Source organism: Myxocyprinus asiaticus, chromosome 21 (assembly GCF_019703515.2).
Source record: "Myxocyprinus asiaticus isolate MX2 ecotype Aquarium Trade chromosome 21, UBuf_Myxa_2, whole genome shotgun sequence".
In the NCBI taxonomy this organism is placed as follows: domain Eukaryota; kingdom Metazoa; phylum Chordata; class Actinopteri; order Cypriniformes; family Catostomidae; genus Myxocyprinus; species Myxocyprinus asiaticus.
In genome coordinates, this window is record NC_059364.1 from 13184990 (window position 1) to 13208993 (window position 24004).

The following is a 24004-nucleotide window of genomic DNA, read 5'->3' on the forward strand; positions in this document are numbered from 1 at the left end:
TGCAGAACTGGAACATAAATCTTTTGTGAGGTCTGTTTTTCTGCAGTTCCTAGGTGCGACTGACCGGGGCGGCCGTGATCCGGTGGGTGGAAGCGGTGTGGCGGATCTCGTGTACTGCACGAGCTGCCGTAGATTGTGTGTCACTCTCTCATCAGCGGCTCGCTGGAAACATGGCGTCAGTGCACACACGGGCGAGCCTAAACTCTGCAGACGGATAGAGTAAGAAAGTGTGCACCGGGACTCGTATCACACACCTGTCTTTGCAAAGTCAGTCTGTATTTTCCTGGACATGTTTTGATTCATGCACCGGTGAAAGAAGCATTCCGTCGATTCGGCTCCGGTTATGGAGCCTCCGGATGAAATCAGGTACGAGAAGCGCATCAGAGCCAGTGCGTGTGCATATGCGTGTTTGAGCTTTTTTTTAGTGTGTGTGTGTGTGTGTGTGTGTGTGTGTCTGTATGCTTTCACGCAACTACACAGCCGGGATCAGGACACGCTGCCAAATAGTGCTCCCATCGATATTATAGTGGGTGCGACGTTTGCGCATGCGCGAAACCGCTCCAACGCGCTTCCTGCCACAAAGTGATCCCGCTTTGCAGCGCAACATTAAGCAAGAATTCACGTTAAAGTTGTAAACTTTTTCCAAGCGTTGAAAATCGCTGCATCAAAGAAAGCGTGTGCATGTTTGCATCTGTTTCTGTGGGAAAAGCTCAGCGTTAATGGAAATAAACGGACCTGTGGAAAAGGTAAAGGGATTGTGCGTCTGTCTGCAAGATCGTTGTGTTTAGCTAGCGCGCGAGTTTCGTGAATGTGTGTGTTTGTGTTCCCTTTTTTCACTTTCTGCATCCTGCTACTAAAATTTTAGATTTGTATATTGTTTAAATGCAGCGTTGCATGGATGCATCACAGTCTGTCCAGTCCTATTGTCTAGGTGAGATTATAAACTTTTGTTGTCGGTTAAAGTTTATCTGCATCATTTCTCCGGTGTTGCTTCGGTTGCATAGAACTCACGCATACGAGTGAACTCGGACGGTGAGCCGGGAGCCGGTATAATGCAACAGACGTGATTGAATGGACACTATCAAGCAAGTTCATCACGAGCCCTGCGAGTCAGACTGACATACACACAACACACACAACTGGGAAGATGGGGAAATGTTTGATTTGCAATTCCCAGAAATAACTAATCTGCGCACAATTGAGCGGGAATGATCGGATTTGACGTGGAACATCGGATTTCTTAGTGTTGTAGTCGGGTAATGTTTATGTTTATATATGTATTTTTTTACATTGCTTATGAACTGCTGTTTTGCCCCTTGACCTATGTGCACTGCAAAGCTTGTTCTGGCAGTTTATTCCTTTCAAATCTTAGCTTCTACATTTAAAGAGAGAGTTCACCCCAAAATAATTTTCTCACCATTTACTAGAGCCCGACCAATATGGAATTTTTGAGACCGATACTGATTTTACAGAGGGAAAATTCACAGATTACCGATATATTTAATGTTTGAGCTGGAATGAAAACAGACCTTTTCTATGTGGATTGTTCACCGATTTTGCACCGATATGACTATGCAAAGGTACTCAGAAGGCTGCTTTCTTACACAAATATTTTTATCAAAGAATATTTGACATTATTATTATACATTGTCAACAATTTCTAGAAATGAACATTGAGAAAATAAAGAATAAATAAAAATACAATAAATAGCTTAATAAACATCAGTACTGTATGTTTAGTATAAGTCAATTGCTGACCATTTAAATAAAGAATAAATAAAAATAAAACAAACAGCTAAATAAACATCAGTTTTACTGTTTAGTATCAGTCAAAGGCTGACCATTAAAATAAATAATAAATAAAAATAAAATAAATAGCTAAATAAACATCAGTATTACTGTTTAGTATCAGTCAAATGCTGACTATATTAATGCTACCGAGTCAAGATAAACAGATAAGCAGCTGTGTTACACCGTATTTTGCAATACAAGTTCAGGGGAAACTTTCAACGGTGGAAAACCAGACCTTTAAATATTACATTTTATAAATGCAACGACTGGAATTGTTCGGTTGAAGGGGGTACCAAACTGTGAATCCTGAACAAAACAGTTTGGTGAATACATGTTTACACATTAGCTTCCACTCAGATGACAAGCAATGAAAGTAGCTACGTGATTAGCTAGTTAGCTATAAGCTCGTTTTCATGGAGAGTAAAAGACGGACATTGTTTATTTTACTTTCCAGCATTGTGTCTCACCAGCTAGGTAACAACATAGCGTGAAATCAGCACTCAACAGACACAATCCACCAACGCACCGTTGTCTGCTGAGCTGCAAAAAGATGCTCTGATGTTTACCTTTCAATCTGCTATATTACTGACAGCACTGACAAACTATAGCTGGCTAACATAACAAACAGATGTGATAAACATGAGTGACATGGTTGTCAGGGACAGGGTTAACGTTATATTAGTTATATTGAAAAGGGAAAATGATGGGGTCATTATTTATTAAGTTTCCAGTATGTATTTCACAAACTAGTTAACTTACCGACACACAGCTGAACTCCGCACTGCTTAACGCCGCCCTGTCTGCAGAGCCACCGTCAGTTCTGAGTTGGAGCTCGCTCTGCTGGACAAACTACGCTATGACACCAATTCTAAAGCATTGTTTTCTGCATTATGTTCTGAAAAAAGTTTTCATATCGGCGCATATCGGTAAAATATACCGATATATCGGTCGGGCACTACCATTTACTCACCCTCATGTCATCCCAGATGTGTATGACTTTTTCTTCTGCAGAACACAAACAAAGATTTTTAGAAGAATATTTCAACTCTGTTGGTCTATTCAACACAAGTTAATGGTTGTCAGAACTTTCAAGCTCCAAAAGCAAGTAAATGCAGCACAAAAGTAATCCATAAGACTCCAGTGGTTAAATCCATGTCTTTTGAAGCGATATGATAGTTGTGAGTGAGAAACAGATCAATATTAAAGTCCTTTTTTACTATAAATCTCCACTTTCACATTCTGAAAGTGAAAATGGAGATTTACAGAAAAAGTACAAAGTTCATTATGGATTACTTGTATACTGCCTTTATTTGATTTTTAGAGCTTTAAAGGTCTGGCCACCATTCATTTGCATTGTATGGACCTACAGAGCTGAAATATTCTTCTAAAAATCTTCATTTATGTTGAACAGAAGAAATAAAGTCATCCACATCTGTGATAGCATGAGGGTGAGTAAATGATGAGAGAATTTTCATTTTTGGTTGAACTATCCCTTTAAGTCCTTCATTTTCAGATCAGGTGCAGAAAGAGTTGTTTGCACCCTGCTCTGTGCATGAGACTTTGCTTTTAAAGACCTGGAGAATGTTTTCTAGAGTGTGTTTTCATATTCTTGTCACTTACGACCCCACGCAACGTCACAGACTGTGTTTACTCTGAACTCCCGGGCGACAACTTCTCAAGAATGCCTTGTTGTGTCTTTTGCTGCCATCCCCACTTTTCTAGTAAATTTTCATGATAAGCTGAATTCAGTGGTAAGTGTTAAGGGCAGAGATAACTTCTTTAGAATACACAATGACGGATGTTGTCATGTGTTCTTCAGGGATAGTTCACCCAAAAATGGAAATTCTGTCATCAACTTTGCTTCTGATGCAGAACACAAAAGTAGATGCTATGCAGCATGTTAGCCTCAGTCAACATTCACTTTCACTGCATCTTTTTTCCATACAATGAAAATAAATGGTGCCTGAGGCTAACATTCTGCCTAACATCTCCTTCTGTGTTCTAAAGAAGAAAATATGTAATACGGGTTTGGAACAGCATAAGGGTGACTAAATGATATCCCTTGTCTGTGCAGTTCATGTGAACTGGATCACCGTGGGGTGGGCTGTAAAATCAGTGTGCATGGCATTTAGAGGTTGAAATCGCACACTGTGGCAATAAAGTATTTCTTGACCTTGTGTGTAGACTCGAGGGCAACCCTAAGAGCTTGTGTATATCAGTTCATGGTTGTTGACTCCAAACGCATTGGAATCCTTAAAGGTATGATGCTGTGATGTATGTTATTAGACGTTATCAATGCTATTGATTGTTTTTCATTATTCTGCAGTCAACAAGCATATCATCTGTCATCAATATGGCTGTATAATGTGATGTGCATAACTGATGTTTGGACGTTTTATATCATTGTGTTGCATGCTGTAAATCCCATCCCTGTTCATTTATGACCGCAAACATTCCTCAATTCCAGGATGTGGCACACTAAAAGAATGTTGACCTCGCGTCCTGGAGGCACCCATGGCTGGATCTCATTAATTTATTGCTCTGCATAGTCCATGGTGCAAATCTTTGGATTGTCCTCTCTAATTTCAATATCTCAATATTTCCCACCTTTTTGATATTTTGTGAAAATTTCACATGATCACAAGGAAGAATGATATTGAATAGTTTGCTTTTATACGCACCAATGTAACAATGCATAGTATAGTTAAAGGAATAGTTCACCCAAAAAGTTACATTCTCTCATCATTTACTAACCCTCATGCCATCCCAGATGTGTATGACTCTCTTTCTTTAGCAAAACACAAACAAAGATTTTTAGAAGAATATCTTAGCCTTGTATGTCCTTAAAAGGCAAGTGAATGGGTGCCAAATTTTATAAGCTCCAAAATGCACATATAGCCATCATAAAATTAATCAAAAGACTCCAGTGAATTAATGTAAATAATTGTTTTTACAAAAAATGTTCGCTTCGAGTTCAAACTGCCTCTGTGTGACGTAAGCGCGTAAGCCTCCTCAGCATAGATATTAATGCGTAGATACCTTATTAGCAGCTATTCCTATGGACCGCGATACTGGTTCCACACTAAAGTGGTTTATGCTGCAGTTTGAGCAAGGAGCTTGGTCTGAGGCATCTCCTCCGTTCACTTACATTCAAACCGATTCAAACAACTCTCCTTGTTGACCATTCCAAGATGGTGCCGCAGTTGATGTATCCAAACAAGCCGAATGATGCATCTATGTATGAATGTCTATGCTCCTCTGTCGTAAACAACACTGTGCTTCTGTATTTTCTCGTATTTCACATGTCAGTTCTCACTTGAACTTGCCAATGCACTCACGTTATGCGAGAGGCCGCATGACCTCAAACCTCGTGAATTTTTAGTAAAAAAAGTTTTAAATACCTATTCCTTACACTTAGCCTTTCACTTCAGAAGACATTAATTAATCCATTTGAGTCATATGGATTACTTTTATGATGGCTATATGTGCTTTTTGGAGCTTCAAAAATTGGCACACATTCACTTGCATTTTATGGACCTACAGAATTGAAATATTCTTCCAAATCTTCGTTTGTGTTCTGCTGAAGAAAGACAGTCATACACATCTGGAATTGCATGAGGGTAAGTAAATGATGAGAGAATTTTTGTTTTGGGTGAACTATCCCTTTAATAAACAGCAAGTTACTTTTGTTTATTTTAATTTTTTTACTTAACATTTAAAAGCATGTAAAATGCCACACAGTGACTTCAATAAACATTTTTGGCGCAAATTAATCTTTAAATTTTGAACCGATTAACTGAAATGGAGAGTTCGAAAAAAACAATTTGCAGAAATGAATCAAAGTTTCGAGATTTAAATAAGATACGCTATTAAAATAGGCTTTCTGTTTTAGTGCTCTCATATTCACGAGTCGTGACATGAGTGGGTAAAAAAAAACCCATCTAAATAATCACAATATTCACAATGTAGGTTAATGTCATACTGGCAACTGGGCTAAATAATCTATAACATATCCTAAAAATGCAATATATCACCCAGCCGTAGAAGTTAAGGGATGTTTGGGGTCTGGAACAAAATGAGGACTGAATAAATGAGAGAATTTTCATTGTTGGGTGAACCTTTTCTTTAAACAACTGATTTAAACTGAATTTAAAAGGGTTTCTAGTTCCTTTCTTTTCATGGTTCTTGTTGCTCTTTCCACTAAGTTCTTTATTTAGGCTGTGAAGTTAGTATGTTTGGGTTTATATGTTAGCCAGGCACCTGTATCTCTTTGCCCAGCAGAGACTCAGCCCATATTGTCCCCTTTTCAGCTTGTCTACAGGAAGATGTAACACATCAACCTGAAGCGACTGCTTTTCCAAACTCCCAAAACAGTCTTTAGTTTCTCACATAATACCTTCCATTGTGCTTTCAATTGTCCTGTTGGGGTGTGCACCAGGGGTGGAGGTTAGAAAAGCTGCCCTTGTTGAGTCCTCTGTGCAGAAGTTGACTAGACGAGGTTTGTCATTGGTCCCTCATGCAACACACATTCCTTTCTTTTTTGCATGCTTATGGCTTATTGTCACCCACCCACACACACACACACATACACACACATTTATTCTGTCCTGTGGCCTCAAATGGTCATTATGTGGACACAGGAAATTATACTGTATGAATCTGTGGCATAGTGATGGGAAATAGAGCAAAGGAAGTGGTTAGTTTTAAAATTATAGGAAGGCTGCTTGAACAATCCTAGAACTCACTTTTCATAATGTGACTGTTTGCTATTATCCAGCTTCCGTACATCTCTGTGATGCGTGCTCATGACGCGCTTCTTGTCACCTCCTCTCCGCCAGTCATAGACCGCGTGACTTTACCAACGAGCTTACGTCATCCCTCTCATGAGCGCGCGTCACAGAGATGTACGGAAGCGAACATTTGTAGTTAAAAAGTATATAAGTATTGTTTTGTTTCTCAAAATAATCAATCGTTTGGGTTCAGAAGAACTTTATTTGTCGACTGGAGTCGTGTGGATTATTTTGATGCACCCTAAATGCATTTTGGACCGTCAAAAAATTTAGTACATTCACTTGCATTGTTTAAAGGAGAAGGCCTGAAATGAAATCCTAAAAATCTTAAATTCTGTTTTGATGAAGAAAGAAACTCCGATACATCTTGGATGGCCTGAGGGTGAGTAAATTATCAGCAAATTTTCATTTTTGGGTGAATTATTCCTTTAAATAATCCTATGGCCGATGCATTTGTATTAAAGCAATATCACACAAGCAAGAGTGTTGTATGTCCAGCTATCAGCACAGCTGTGATTCGGCCGTAGGCACGAGGCCACAGGCCAAATACAGCAGGTAAATCACAGCCATGATGATATATGGATAGACAGACAATGCAGCACGATTGTGAATGTGATATTACTTTTATACAACAGTTCAACGAACAAGTAAATAAATAAGTAGGGAAAAACTAAGGACTAGGGATGCTCTGATCGATCGGCCACCGATCGGTATCGGCCGATATTCACGTCCTATGATTCGATCGGTGATTGGTAATTTGGCCGATCACACAAACCGATCGCATATGAAGCAAAAGGCACTTGTAAGACAACAAACCTGATTCAGCAGTTAAGAACGATGCAGTGGGAGCGGTATGGCAAATATGAACAGTTTTTGTACTGTACTGTTAATGTGGCATTTCACTCGCAACAAGGCAAAGAGAAAACAGCACAGGCTGTGAAATGGTCCTTATTATCACTCATGGCGGTAGCTTCTCATTCTCCGCCGGTCATAGACATCTCAGAAATAATGTGAGTTAAAAGATGTGGTGTAATTCAAACATATTTATTAAATATCTGCTGATTAAACAGCACTAACAAAAGTAGCACCTGTAGAGTCCAGAAACATGCACTCTTTCTCCGCTTTCATCTCTTGCTCTCATGAGCTAGCGCGTGTTCCCCTCATTAAAGTTCAAGCAGCAACAAGTGAAAAATAAACAATTAATACAAACGTCCAACTAAATGAAAACGCAGGGAAGAAATTTATAAATATAATAATTCTTTATACAATATTAAGATACCACAATAGATCGGGACATTCGCGCAACTCATAGAAGAGGCGCTGACCACACAGAGAAATGCCAGTTTCGGAGTTTGTTATTTACATGATCTGCTTCCGTATTATTTTACACATTAAATATAAATTATTTTAAGATGTAGCGCCGGGGTGTTTCCTTTAGAGATCTGGCTCTGCTTATTCCATAACGAGAGTGCTTCTGTATTTACTTATTTTGTATTTTTGCATTATAATTCCCTCATACTTTGTGATCTACATAACCTGAAGCTGTTTGGAAAGTTTAGATTGCATCTGGACTGTGAGCTGTTTTCTTCCTCTCCTCAGTCAGACGTGAGCTTCAGTGCTGCTCTCGCGCGTCATCATTAGAGTTTAATGTGATCTCACGTTACGTTAAATGAGATCAAACGACTGTTTGACAATGAACATGTTCCCGATAACTTCGACTAATCGTTTCAGCCCTACTAAAGACTGGCCAAAAAATACTCTTGTGTGTGGAACTAATTTTTTACGCCACATGATCTATTTGCCATTTCTAGTTTGAAAGATGTGCCCAAGCCTCCGTTACTAATTTTGAAAACCACACTTTAGAACTTGTAACGACAGCTTGGGCTGTTTCTAACAAGTTATTGAAGAAACAAGGACCTGTGTGTGTATGAGAGAGAGAGAGTGACTGAGCATGTGATTACCTGTGTCTGATAGTTTAACTCTATTCCTTAGTGTGATAGTAATCTGCTCCAATCATGGAGTGATGCCGCCAAATGTGCTATCTGAATTATCCTACGAGTATTTCATGCACGTTCAAGTGTTTTGTTGTTGGAGAGAAAACATGGAGAATGCCAGTTTCTTGTGGAACTTCTATTTTGACACAGACACAGAAAGCTTTCTCTCCTCCGCATGTTGACATTTTATGTCTTCTCCCAACTCATATCAGGTAGGTGCCCTGAGTGTGCTTGATTACTTCATCTGTCAGGACTCTCAGCTGTGATCGGGAGTAATGCTGAAGCTGTTAGTTGTACTCTATTTCTCAGCTATATTATAGTAGTATTCTGAGCGATCATAGAGTGAGAGACAATTCCGGGTGATTTCATAGAAATTTGTTCACTCACTGAGGACACACAGTTTGTCAAGGTCAGCTCAACTCACTCCTAGCACACACAAGATGGTCTTTTGTCGCCACCTGCTGGTTCAAATGTTTAATATCACAGGGATTAATGATCTATCTGTTCTTACAAATCTGTGCTGCTCTTACATGTTTGGAACGCCACGAACACAAGAGGAATGATACAAACAGTAAAGAGTCCCAGTGCTGATGATGGAACGCTTCTCGCCCAATCAGATTCGAGGACCGAAACTAACTGTTGTATAATAGGAAATACTCCCTAATAAATGTAAATGTGACATTCACAAAATAGCTATTTTGAAAACAAACAAAATTAGTTTGTAGACTCAAGTGAAACCAGAGCCATTGCACTTGTTCCTTAAAAAGATTGAAGCCTCTTGTCTATTAGGAAATATTAAATATCAATTACATGACACCATGCACTCTAGAGTACATTATAGGCAATAGAAGTTGTTTACTAACAATGTCTTTGGGCATATTTCCATTGTACGTGGGAAAAAGTAATGTGTGGACCTATGTTAGTAACTTAATGGAGACAGAGGCACTGTTCTCCAATCAGGCCTTCAGTGTGTCTTGCAGGGCCTCTATCAATCAATGAATCAATCAGTAGCTCAGCAGGGATCAAGGAATTTTGTTAGTGAAAGAATTGTGTGAATGTGTGTGCACATGCTAGTGGTATCAAGGCCTCATGTCAAAGTTACATAAGTTAGTGGCATGACTGATTATTTGTTCCATGCTGTCGGTGACATGGTGTTCTCTCTGGTTTGGCCTCCACTGTTAACATCCTTTGAAAAATGAAGCTGTTTATTTCCATTTTCTGCTTATGATCATTTCCTAGCCTGTACTTAGAAAATGCACATAACTTTGTTTTATTCTTTTTAAGCAATTTCAGGGTAAATACGGAAATATCTAAGAGTATATTAAATATCTTCAAAATGGTGAAAAGAATGAAGAGATTATGTTTTTAACAGAGCCTTTCGCTAGCTGCAACCAGCCATTAGATGCCGAGACTCGACCACATGCTGTTCGCACACAATGGAACACTGCAAGCTCTGACAATGACACCAGTGGCGGGTGGGGTCAGAGTTTACTGGCCGCTACTGCAGCGAGACAGATGTGGTCAGCACTGTTTATGGCCCTACATTCCACTGCTGAATAGTCCGTTCTTGATAAACTTAGACGTGCTATTCAGTGGACCTGAGCTCCATATGCTATCATAAATCAACACGCTGTTGCTTTTGTGTGTGGTAGGGGCTTAATGTTCCCCTGGGTTGGTTGTCTTTCAGCAGGGTGATAGCACTGAGGCTGAATTCTCTAGAATTTTCTGCTCAAGTGCTTAAGCAGCATTCAGTGGTGATACGTCATGACAACCAAACAAACAGCCAGAGCTGGGGTGATTTCAGCATTTCCTCTGTCATTCCTGAAGGGTTTGGTCACAGGCTCTGCCCAGAGCTGCACCTTCAAACACAAATAGTCTGTCACTCTCCCAGAAGGCTGTTCTGTATTTCACTTGGCTGCTTGAGCTAAACTTTTGCACAATAATGCTGCAGCATGCGTGCAACTATTTTGCTTTCTTTGCAGACATAATTTACATATGATAGAATTTGCTCAGTGTGAAGCTTTGGGAACATTACACAATCAGTGCTTAATTTGCAAAGATATTTGGACTTTACTCCAGCAGTCTCAGTGGTTGGACTTTTGGAAATGATGTCAATGCCATGTTTGTTATTGAAAAAGGACACCCATCAAATTACATGCAGTGTGTATAATAGGAAAGGGTCACAATTAGGGATGTGTATTGATGCAGGATTTTCGATTTCGATTCATATGGGCATATTTTGGTTACAATGTCCATATATGAAAGAATTTCTTTCAGCTAATCCTTTTAATTATAAAGAGACCTTCTAGGTAACCCTTCTAGGTACAATTTGAAAAATAATATTTCCATTCGTTTTTTGTCATATTGGTCACATTTTAACTTTTGAAAAGTTTTAAAATTCAGTCTATTCCATCAATATATGTCGTGTAATGGCATATTTGTTGTTTAATATTTATTGTTTACATGCATAATTTGTACTATTTACAAGTATTTACATTGATATGTAGAACACGTGCTTAATCGGTACTGTCTCTTTTGAACTACCAGCATCAGCAAGTAGGCACATATTAACGAGAGAGGACGCGCACTATTTCTTTAGTGCATCCGTGCTATGTGATTCGAATTAAATGTATCTTTTTTGTTGTTGTTGTTTTTAATCAACAACTGATTGTAAATAACAGCAAGGGTATTAAAAGAGACATTATTCAAAGACATATGGATTGCTTGGCTCTCTTCTTTGGACACACAGAATGAGTCAAACCAAACTTTTACTCTCATCAGGCAGTGAAAGGATCTCTGTGCTAAACTTCTTTGCCACAATACTACTCAATAACTAGTCAATTAAATCTGAATGTTTACCAGGCAGTGGTTAATCACAGACATTTTTAGTCTCATAGAGTGAAAAATGTCTGCATATGCAAGTGATTTACTTGCATTGTAGAGAGTTGTTGCATAAAGTAAAAGATTTATCTTGGGGTTTAAGAATCGAAATCGAGATTGTTCTAACGAATATGCATCGCAATATTGTGGCTGTATTTTTGAAACTGTGTATTTTAATGTTTATGGCCTGGATTCCTTCACCTCCATTGTAAGTGCCTTACTGTAACAGCGACTTGTTGGGTCCCAGTACATTCCTTAAAAAATATACTGCTGCGTTTCTTATATAAAAAGCCTCCTAAGAAATGTGTCCGATCAGGGCCAGATGAACCAGAAACTAAATGACTAGTTGGTCCTAATTATACAGGACCAACTAGTCATTCATGTCACTCAGCAACTAGTAGATTTTGAAAAGTAGTTCAAATGTTCAAATGCGTTTGAATCAAATCGCAAATCACTTTTATTGTCACACAACCATATACACAAGTGCAATAGTGTGTGAAATTCTTGGGTGTAGTTCCAAGCAACATGAGCACTGTTGTGACAGTGATGAGACATATACCAATTTACAATAAACTTCAGATTTACACAACATAATTTAAAATCTAATATACATTTTTAATAATTATAATTACACAGCACAATATACAAATAATAACATACAATGTACAGTATACAATACACACAATATAGAATACACATTATAAAATAGAAAATAGTATATATAGTATATATAATATGTACAGTAGGTTGTATTGTACTGTATTGACATTCAGGCTGTCGGTTGATAGTCAGTTGCCAGTGTGTTGTTAAGAGAGAGATAATTATGACAGTCCAGTGTGAGATAATAAGATTAATAAAGTGCAGTGCTGATGTATTTTGATCGTGAGAGATCAAGAGTTCAAAAGTCTGATTGCTTGGGGGAAGAAGCTGTCATGAAGTAGGCTGGTGCGGGTCCTGATGCTGCTATACCACCTGCCTGTTGGTAGCAGTGAGAACAGCCCATGGCTAAGATGGCTGGAGTCTCTGATGATCCTCCAAGCTTTTTTCACACATTGCCTGGTATATATGTCCTGGAGGGAGGGAAGCTCACCTCCGATGATGTGTCTGGCAGTTCGCACCACACTTTGCAGGGCTTTGCAGTTGTGGGCAGTGCTATTGCCGTACCAGGCGGAGATGCAGCCAGTCAGGATGCTCTCTACAGTGCTGGTGTAGAACCGTGTGGGGATGTGGCAGTTCATTCCAAGTTTTGGAATGCCAGTTTTGCACATCCATATTGCATTAATGGTGCAGAAACCTTATATGTTCTCTACTGGTGTCCATAAATGGCAGCAGATGGTGGGTGGTATCAGGTTGAATGTTCTGGCATGAGGGCCTCAATGCTATGCAGCAGGTGTCTGATGGACTTTGGGGAGGTCTGGAGACTCCCTGAGGGACTGGGTGATTTTATGTCTCTGTTCCATATCTTAGTGAGCTGCCTTGCTGTCCCCTGCCTACATAGGCAGCTGTCTTCAATGGCAGCATCCTTACTGAAATGATGCCTCATAAGAGAGCGATTTGGAACGCTGTACATAGGCGCCTCTACACGACCCCTAACCATATCCTCCACAGTTTTAGCAATAAACGTGTTGTTAATATGCTTTATTAATAAAAGTTATATCCTTTCTTATATGTTAAAATGAGAACTTTTCTGACCCATGATTTATAAAAAAATAAATAAAAAAAAAACCTTTTATATGTTAAAAATATTTATTTTTATTTTTTAGATTATTTGTCTTTATCTTATTTATGTATACATTTTGGTAGGTATATACGTATTTTTTTTATAATTTTTACTTTATTTGTTTATTTTTTTCCCTTCACCTGCACTTGTCTTTATGACTCATTGATTGTATTCATACATTGTTTGTTTGATCTTATTGAACATTTATATAGAAAAAAGTTTTAGCACCATTTGTGGACTTTTCAGACAGTCCCTTACCACACCCTACACAGTATTAGCACGTTTTAGCACAATGTGTGGACTTTTCAGACGGTCCCTTACCCACCGTAGGCAAATTTTCCAACTTGTTGGAAGTTTAAATTAGCGATCTGGAACGATTTTACCGTGACGCCATCTGACCAGCTTAAATATGGGGCAAATCGTGTCCCGTAATGATTTGATACGGGATGCATAATTTTATCTTTAAATATGGGACGATCCCGTATTTTATGGGATGGTTGGCGACCTTATGTATAATCCAAATTTCTCTCTCTTCGTCCGCCATCTTGGATTTAGTTTTCCATCGAGCTCATCATGTTGCATTCTGGGAACGCCTACCCAGGGAAGGATACATACGATGCTACCTTAAAATTTGTCTAAAACGAGGTATTTTATGAGGCAGCATAATTAAGAAACCTATGTTTTGGAACAGCCATTGCATCGGGAGCGCACCTATGATGTCTTAAAATGCTGCCTCCAGAGGAAGCTCACTGAGGTTTGGAACAGATGTGTGTGTAAGGGGCAGATGGATGACTCCGGCTTTGCTCTCAGTGCACTTTGTGAGTGAAATCCCAGATTGACAACCAAAGTCTGACCCCACTGTGAAAGTGATCTGTGAAAGTGATGCCGCCCCCCACCCAGCAAATGCAGTCTGTTTGGTTGGTTTCTTTGTCTGCGGGATAAAGGGTTTTATGGGATTTTACTTACAATTAGGCCTAACATATTTGTAATATGTTTGCTACAGCTTTATTTGTCACAAATATAATTAACATCTGACCATTACATCAAAGCCAGCTGGTGATGTTTATGGTCTGTGGCCTACTAATTTAACCATTTTGAACTTGTAGCATACTAGCATTGTGTTTACTTATTTCCCTATTCTGAAATAGACTATGCGAAGGCAATTATAGTGTGTCTGTTACAAATAATGTAGGACACATACTTATTCACTTGTTTTCTGTTTCTACGATACTAGTTTATTCATCCCCAAATTTCAAGATGAAATTTAAGCGTTACAGCAGAAGCATAGAAAAAAAACTGAATACAACACAAAACAATAAAGGAATATGAGAGAAGACGACTAGAAATAAAAAAAGAAACAAAACTACACTGCTGCAACAGACTGCCACACACAAAGTGCAGAAGTCTGATTTGTGGTTAGTGAACATTCTTAAGTGATATGCAGTCTGAACACTTGCAGTATGTATAATCTCAGGCTGTTGCAGCTTGTCGTGAGTCACTTCCAGTGTAGACTCCATGTAACATAAGGTTTACACAGTGGAGTTTGGCAAATCCATGCTGAGCCTGTAGTGCCTGTTGTTAAGTTCATTGTTGCATTATGGCATAATCTTGTCACATTTGTTTCCTATGCAGGCCGGAGGACTCATCCAAATATGCGTCCCAGGAGAACACTGAGGTGGATGAGTCTTGGGATGAGCCCAGCCAGGAAGAGGAGACTCTGTATGATACCTCCCCTCCCCGGACTCCCCGGCTGATCAAACGCATGTCCAACAAACACCAGAGAAGTAGCCAGGGGTCAAAGGGCAAAGGTAACTTTGCACCTTTTTGAAATTTTATATGCATATCTTAGGCCCCCCATTAACATTAGCGATGCACAGCCAAGGTTCTGGAGCGACCTGTTGTGCATTCAAGACCTTGAAATTGATGAAAATTGATGCAAGTGATATTTTTTAGCCAAGTGGGCATTGTTTATTTTTTTTCCAGAATGCCAAATACCGTCGGCATGGTTGATATATTAGCCTATGACTCATAGGCATAGCAAAATAAAGCTTTTGTAAAGTGCCACATCTTAGTTTTGGCAATATCTTTTGTATTGCTTTCACATTATACAACAAGGACATATATGAGGTATGCCAAGTATGTAGATATAGAAATTAGACTGGGAAAAGAATCTTTTAAAAATAGTTAAAAAACAGTTTAGTTTGGTTGTTTGTCACTGATTTGCATCTCTTCTGTCATCTACAGAGAAGCCCTGTTCCTCCAGCCCATTGCCCCAAAGAGAACGTGAGGGAGCCCGATCGGCTGAACCTCCCGAAGAGCACAGTTATAAGCAGGAGAAGAAGCAGCGCTTCAACCAGCGCTCCAACGAGCGAGATAGCAAAAAAACCTTTGAGGGCTCCTTTATGATCGAATCAGTCTCTAAATCGAGTACCATTGGCTCTCGAAACATGGACCCCCGCAAGCCCTACCTGAGCTTAGGCATGCTCCCTGTGCGCACCCACCGGCAGACCTCTCGCACCGACTGTCCGGCAGACCGCCTCAAGTTCTTCGAGACCCTGCGGCTCCTGCTCAAACTCACTTCCATGTCGTCCAAGAAGAAAGAGAAGGAACAGCGAGGCCTGGAGAACACGGCCTTCATGGGCCAGAACAATGAGGTTATCTGGCTGGAGTTGCAAGCCTGGCACGCCCGCCGTAGTATCACGGAGCAAGACCTGTACCTGTACACCGCCCGCCAAGCCATACCTGACATCATCAACGAGGTACTGCACTTCAAAGTGGACTATAGCAGTCTAGTCGAGCATGACAGCAACCTCACAACAGAACAGAGCGACTCCTGTCCTGGAGAAACCAATTGCAGGAATGATCCTTTTAGTTTCAGCATCTCCTCCACATCGTGGGGCAAAGTCGATGCTGCTGCTCCTTTTTCTTCAGCATTGGAGTGCCGAGAGCACCTGCAAAGGCAACGAATCGCCTTTGATCAGGTGAAGCGAGTCATGTCGCTGTTGGAGTCGGTGGAAGCTCTGTACCCATCTCTGCAAACTCTGCAGAAAGACTATGAGAAGTATGCTGCCCGAGATTTCCAGGGCAGAGTGCAGGCGCTCTGCCTGTGGCTTAACATTACTCAGGATCTCAATCAGAAGTTGCGAGTGATGGGCACTGTGCTGGGCCTAAGGGAACTTTCCCGCATCGGCTGGCCTGTCTTTGAGATCCCCTCGCCTCGATGCTCACACGAGGACGAGGAGGTGGATGAGGATGAGACCGAGTCTACCGTTACCTTCACCACGGAAAACGATGGGGAGGAAAGGACCTTGAGTGGGGCAGCTAGCGACGGAGAGCAGACGCCCTGCCTCACGCCAAAGTTTTCACGCCTCATGTCAGAAGAGGAGTTCCTCCCACTGGACAGTGAGACCCAGTACTGTCCCACCGCCATCTACAGGCCGTTTGTGGATAAGGCACTTAAACAAATGGGACTGCGTAAACTGATCCTCAGACTGCACAAGCTTATGGACCGATCGCTACAGAGGTCCAGAACTGCACTGTTGAGTCACATGTCGGCTCAAGAGGTGAGAAACATCTGTAGAACTTCTAGTTCCTGGAAGGACGTTGGTTTGGTTCTGAATGTGAGACATATTGGAGGAAAATGGAAGACGTTTCTTTTGGCTTAATAGTAATTTTGGTTGTTTGGATGCTTGTTTGGGTGGATGTCATTCCATAGCTATGTTTACATGCATCTGATTAAGTTTGATCCAAATAACATTTATATTTCCTTTGCAATAGAGCTGTTCAGCCTTGACGTCAATTTGTAGGTAAACCCGGATGTCTAATTTGACATGGGTTCCCTCAGGATTTTCCTATGGGTTTTTTATAATGGGATTTTTGAATTTATGTGTAAAATACGGTCTTACGTGATGATATATGGACGTTTTGTTGTGTAGACAGCTTCAGACTATAGTGGGAGCAATCTGGTTTTGTAGCGTCGTGCTCGTCCTCCTCCAATAGCTAGACATCTCTTAATGTGAATACATAGCAAAGATTGGTGGGAGAGAGTTGTACTTAATGCATCCACACAAGGTATTTTGTAAGGGATTGTGAAATAGAGCTGTTTATGTTGTAGTCCATAAACCTGGAAGAGAATTTGCCATGGGTTCCATCTGGATTTTATATTATTTTATAATGGGGTTTTCAACTTATGAGTAAAATAAGGTCTGTGATAAACTACTTGACGATACTTGGACATTTTGTTCTACAACATAAATTGCACACTTTCATACCTCAAACTTGAATTTTTAAGCCGCTGTGTTTTTTCTTTTTTTAAATAATGCAATTCAATATGGCTTCCAAATTCACATATGAGGTATGAAAATTTATGTTGTAGAACAAAAGTCCACGGATCGTCAAGTAATGTTTACCACAGACCTTATTTTTCTCAGATGTTGAAAACCCCATTATAAAATCCCATAGGAAAATCCAGAAGGAACCCATGGCAAATTCTCTTCCAGGTTTATGGACTACAACCTGAATCGCTCTGTTTCACAATCCATTACAAAATAACTTGCGTGGATGCATTGTAAAGTACAACTCTCTCCCACCAATCTTCACATTCAGAGATGTCTAGTTATTGGAGGAGGAAGAGCACATCGCTGCAAAACTAGATTTCTCCAACTATAGTCTGAAGCTGTCTACACTTAACTCTTTCCCATTTCTCGCTGCTAAGGTAATGTTGACTCTAAATGCCTCTGTTTGCATGTGCAGAAATGTTGTTTGCAATACATGTGAAGCATATGTAAATAGATATTTTCATCGGATTGCAGAGTTTAGGGCTTCTTCTAATCAGTTGATATGGAATCTACAGTTGAATTAAATGGATTTTGATTGACCAATCTGTGCATGTAAACTGTGAATCTGTAGCTCATTTTATTTGTTTCCTTTCATTACTGAGCAGTATTGAAATGCATCAGTATATGCATATGTAATATTGATCATTAGCTTTGAGATCGATGCCTTCTTTTTTTTATGTTCACAACCAGATTCATATACTGAAAATGTTTTTATTCATGTTCTTGTTACAATGTTTCTGGTAGTTGTTGGCGATACCAGGTTGTTCTTTGCACTGTGACTACCTTCCTGAGCTATCTCGTCACCTGGGCGGTCAGGAGGATGCGGGGTCAGGACGGGTATCGTGGGAGGAGCTTATGGACATGGACCTGCCCTCATTCCGGCCGGCATTCTTGGTGCTTTGTCGTGTGCTGCTAAACGTCATTCACGAGTGCCTCAAACTGCGACTTGAGCAAAGGCCTGCAGGGGAACCGTCCCTGCTCAGCATCAAGCAGGTCATTACTTACAAACATACAGTTGTGTTACCTACTGCTTTGGCTATGGATTTAAGCCCAAAATTTATAAACAAAAATGCTAGGTTTTTATCTTATTTTTCTTTAGCCTTAATGAGATAAATAATGATTGTAAATTTAACCCTACTTCATTGTTGTTTTTAAGTCCTATATTTAATTTTATTTAGCTGACAGTCAACATTGTTTTTTTTCTACACAAATGGAACACTAGCTTTATTCAGTATTTACCAAATAAAAAATAAATTAAAAAAAGTTTTATTATTATTATGTTATACTTGGATAATATTATTTTATCGGCCAATTAAATAATTTGCTCTCTTCTTCTATTTGGACCGTTCAGATAATCTTAAATTGTCAGAATATTAACTGATTATTTGGCCCAGTCTATCACTATTTTTATTTGTTTATATTTGTGACTCATTCATTATTTTGACCACTTAGTTGGTCTATTATTGTTTTACATTTGATTTTTTTGACAATTATGACATATTTGAGCCTGATTTTTTACTGAGATGCTTCATGCCACCTGTGTTTGGTGATTCCCACTGAACCAATAAGAGCTTTTCACTAGGGCTGGGTATTGATACAGATTTCCCAATTTGATTTGGTTCTTATTTACAAGCTCTTGATTAGATTAGATTCGATACGATACCGATTCATAAGGGTACATTTTTGTTACAATGTCTGTTACATATAAAATAAATTCTCTCTCAGCTAATGCTTTTAATTATAAAGGAACCTTCTAGGCAACTCTTCTAGGTACAATTCGAAAATATTAATTTTACAAATTATATTATATCATTAGTTTTTCATCAAATTGGTCACATTTTAGTTTTGAAAAATGCTCAAATTCAGTATTTTCCATCAATTAATATGTTGAAATTGCATATATATTATGTTGCATTTATATTTTTGTTACGTTTATTGTTTACTTGGATAACTTGTACTATTTACAAGTATTTATATTGATACGTGCATGGTTTCTGTAGTGCATCCGTGTGTGATTATAAGTAAGTGTTTATTTTTGTTTTTAATCAACAACTGACTGTAAAGAACAGAAAGGGTATTAAAAGAGACATTATTCAATGACATATGGATCCGTGAATCATGTCTTCGAACACAACATGCAGTTAAAAGATCTTGGTGCTAATAACTACTACTTCACAATACTACTCAATCACTGGTGAGTGAAATCTGAACATTTACCAGCTAGTGGGTAATCATAGAATTTTTAGTCATATAGCGTGAGATTTGTGGCATATGTGAGTGATTTACTTGCGTTATAGAGGGTTGCCACATTAAAGTGTAAGATCGATCTTGGGATTTAAGAATCGATATTGAGATTGTTCAAATGAAGATCACAATGCACGGGAAAATCTATATATTTATCCAGCCCTACTTTTCACACATTCTACACAACTAAATGAACTGAATTCCTAGAGGCATCAGAAAAGACTCATTTGTGTGTTTGTGTGTGTGTTGTAGTTGGTGCGTGAGTGTAAAGAGGTTCTTAAAGGAGGGCTGCTGATGAAACAGTACTACCAGTGCATGCTCCGCGGTGTCGTCACTGACCCCCAGGGTCTACAGACTAATACCAACATTGACGAGTTTGAGGAGGATCTTCACAAAATGCTAGAGGTGGGATTTTACCGTCTAGTGTTGTGAATTTAGCCTGAAGATGTGTACACAAAATTCCAGTACAGATCCCACCATTACCACCAGAAGTCCTGTGTTATATGACCCAGATTTTGCATGGTGTGAGTTTGTCTTGACAAAAATGCATGAATGCGTGACTGTTTGTAATTAACAAAACCAATAAGTATATTATTGACATCTAGATTAACAGTACGATTCCTTCACTGTGACTCAGTGGGTGTGGTTCTCTGTGTTTTCTGGCTACTAATTTGTACCAGGGATTTTTTTTTTTTGCCCAGCTCTGCTTTGTTCTTTTATTGCATTTTTGTTTTTGTATGTGATAAAACTCCTGATAAAATTGTCACACAGATTCAACTGAAAAATGTTCTTTAAGATAAAGTCTGGATGCCAGTGTCTAGAGGTATTTAAAAGTGAGCTAAGGCAAATGCTTTGAAAATAATCTATAAAATGGTTTTATTCTTATCTGGTACAGGTGTTGTTCAGAGGAACATGACATTTGAGTGGTTCATGCTCTCTGTTCTTTACCATGTTTTGGTGGGTTCTTGGACAGCAGTAATCTCAAAAGGGGTTACTGTAGAAAAGGTTAGAAAATAAGCTAGAAAATCATTTGTAAAAGTATGAAAAGTATGGTCTGCTCTTACCTAAATGAGCAGGAGTTGTATACGTGTCTAGTCATGACTAAACAGTCCTTTTTAAAGATTCAGTCAAAGCATTCACCGATCATCAAAGTGTTTTTAAATCACTGGATTGGAAGTGAGAAATTTCTATGGGACTCACACCTCAAGGTAAACCAAAAGCAGCATTACATTTGACAGAAAACTTTCACTGAATAGTCCTTAAAAATCATGTTTATTTGGACCAAACACGATCAGGATCTCAATTATGATGACAGTTATAACCTGGAAACACACACTAAATACAGCTAAAACATCCTAATTTATGTAACTTTAAGGTAAAGTATGTAATTGCTGCGCACTTAGCATCATCAAATGGAATTCCAAAAATAAAACCGGTTTCCTGAAAGCTTCCCCTCTCATGTATTGGTTGAATAAACGGATAAAAAACCCACTTCACCTTTAACCCATTGTAGTGATAAGCAATAATATTTAAGTAAATATTTTTATTACAAAATCGAACAGGTACAAATACCATGCAGGGACTTCTAATAACACTTTTGATTAATGACTGAATCAGTTTTTTGAACTGTTGTTGAAAGAGCTGTCATAATGAGCCGAATCGGACTTCGCAACTCTAAATGAGACAACATTCAGCCCGCTTCACACCATTGGTGTGTTGTGTATATCTGTGCATGCAGGTGTACTTTGACTACATGCGCAGCTGGATTCAGATGTTACAGCAGCTGCCTCAAGCCTCCCACAGCCTGAAGAACCTACTGGAGGAGGAGTGGAATTTCACTAAAGTCATCACTCCATACATCCGTGGCGGAGAGGCCCAGTCCGGCAAGCTCTTTTGGTTAGTCTCTCATCCGGTGCACTGGCTGTTTCAAATTCTCTCCTCATTCATTGTGTTAAAAGAATAGCAATATGTGACATTGTCTAAAGAATAAAGTTAATTGATGCAGGAAATAAACAAAAATATTTTTTGAATTTTATTTAGCAGAAATGTAAAACAACAGCTACATCAAAATGAAAGTGCACAATATAAGCGTCACTATACACGGTGCAACTAAGAATATGGATTCATCAGTATTCTTGTGTTTTTAGTGATATTGCTGGAATGCTGTTAAAATCCACTGGAGACTTCCTGGATGCGGGCCTTCAGAAGAGTGGCAACGAGTTCTGGGAGTGTGCAGATGATAGCACTGCTTCAGATGAAATCAGGTGTGTTTGAGAGAACACTTCATGAGTAATTAACTTTTCTGAACACACAGCACTAAACTGATTAAAGTAGGAATGTATATTTTGACTATTCAGGTTTGATCAGATTGCATGACCTAATTAGGGATGTGCAAAACTACCAATTTTCATAAACGACTAGTTGGTCAGTTGTTTGAACAACTAGTCAACTAGTCTGTGTTAAAGATAATTTAAGGCTATATATTATATATTATTTATACAGTGGCATGCAAAAGTTTGGGCACCCCGGTCAAAATTTCTGTTGCTGTGAATAGTTAAGTGAGTAGAAGATGAACTGATCTCCAAAATGCATAAAGTTAAAGATGAAACATTCTTTTCAACATTTTAAGCAATATTAGTGTATTATTTGTATTTTGTACAATTTTAGAGTGAAAAAAAAAAGGAAAGGAGCACCATGCAAAAGTTTGGGCACCCCAAGAGATTTGAGCTCTCATAACTTTTACCAAGGTCTCAGACCTTAATTAGCTTGTCAGAGCTATGGCTTTTCACAATCATCGTTTGGATAGGCCAGGTGATGCAAATTTCAAAGCTTTATACGTACTCTGACTCCTCAAATCTTGTCCCAACAATCAGCAGCCATGGGGTTCTCTAAGCAGCTGCCTAACACTCTGAAAATTAAAATAATTGATGCCCACAAAGCAGGAGAAGGCTATTAGAAGATAGCAAAGCGTTTTCAGGCAGCCATTTCCTCAGTTCATAATGTAATTAAGAAATGGCAGTTAACAGGAATGGTGGAGTTCAAGTTGAGGTCTGGAAGACCAAGAAAACTTTCAGAGAGAACTCCTCGTAGGATTCCTAGAAAGGCAAATCAAAACTCCTGTTTGACTGCAAAAGACATTAAGGAAGATTGAGCAGACTCTGGAGTAGTGGTGCACTGTTCTACTGTGCAGCGACACCTGCACAAATATGACCTTCAAGAGTCATGAGAAGAAAACCATTCCTGCATCCTCACCACAAATTTCAGCATCAGAAGTTTGCAAATGAACATCTAAACAAGCCTGATGCATTTTGGAAACAAGTCCTGCAGACTGATGAAGTTCAAATATAACTTTTTGGCCACAATGAGCAAAGGTATGTTTGGAGAAAAAAGGGTGCAGAATTTCATGAAAAGAACACCTCTCCAACTGTTAAGCACGTGGGTGGATCGATCATGCTTTGGGCTTGTGTTGATGCCAGTGGCCCAGGGGAACATTTCACTGGTAGAGGAAAGAATGGATTAAATTAAATACCAGCAAATTCTGGAAGCAAACATCACACCATCTGTAAAAAAGATGAAGATGAAAAGAGGATTGCTTTTACAACAGGATAATTATCCTAAACACACCTCAAAATCCACAATGGACTACCTCAAGAGGCACAAGCTGAAGGTTTGGCCATGGCCCTCACAGTCCCCCGACCTAAACATCATTGAAAATCTGTGGATAGACCTCAAAAGAGCAGTGCATGCAAGACAGCCCAAGAATCTCACAGAACTCGAAACCTTTTACAAGGAAGAATGGGTGAAAATCCCCCAAACAAAAATTGAAAGACACTTACAAAAAGCTTTTACAAGCTGTGATACTTGCCAGGGGGTGTTACTAAGTACTGACCATGCAGGGCGCTCAAACTTTTGCTTCGGGCCCTTTTCCTTTTTTGTTATTTTGAAACTGTAAAAGATGAATATAAAAAAGTAAAATTGCTTAAAATATTAAAGAAATGTGTCATCTTTGGAAATCAGGCCATCTTTTGCTCGCTTAGCTATTCACAGCAACAGAAATTTTGATCAGGGGTGTCCAAACTTTTGCATGCCACTGTATATTATAATAAGGCTCCATTTTGTTTACATGACTCTGATCAGATGCCTTTTAGAGGGATATACGGATGTTAAGTGCAGCACTTCAGCATAGTGACCTATGGATATTCAACAAATGAATAGGTTAAAATAACTATAACATCTTATTACACAAAA

At 39.1% G+C, this 24004-nt stretch overlaps 1 protein-coding gene across 6 annotated transcripts in view; it reads left to right on the top strand.

Moving 5' to 3' along the window:
* The window catches only part of LOC127412023 (mitogen-activated protein kinase kinase kinase 4-like), a 45792-nt gene continuing 21788 nt past the window's right edge, over positions 1-24004 (top strand). For 3 of the 6 annotated variants that reach the window (XR_007892385.1, XM_051648059.1, XM_051648062.1), the window contains exons 1-7: positions 2-366; positions 14808-14983; positions 15420-16738; positions 18257-18505; positions 20009-20161; positions 21495-21652; positions 21904-22020. Coding sequence is in view for 5 of the 6 variants with exons in the window: in XM_051648059.1 (XP_051504019.1) it covers positions 344-366; positions 14808-14983; positions 15420-16738; positions 18257-18505; positions 20009-20161; positions 21495-21652; positions 21904-22020 (2195 nt within the window). In the remaining variant the exon portion in view is untranslated. Of the gene's footprint in view, positions 367-585; positions 747-14807; positions 14984-15419; positions 16739-18256; positions 18506-20008; positions 20162-21494; positions 21653-21903; positions 22021-24004 lie in introns of those variants that run through there. The other 3 variants (XM_051648060.1, XM_051648061.1, XM_051648064.1) reach the window with 3 other exon arrangements.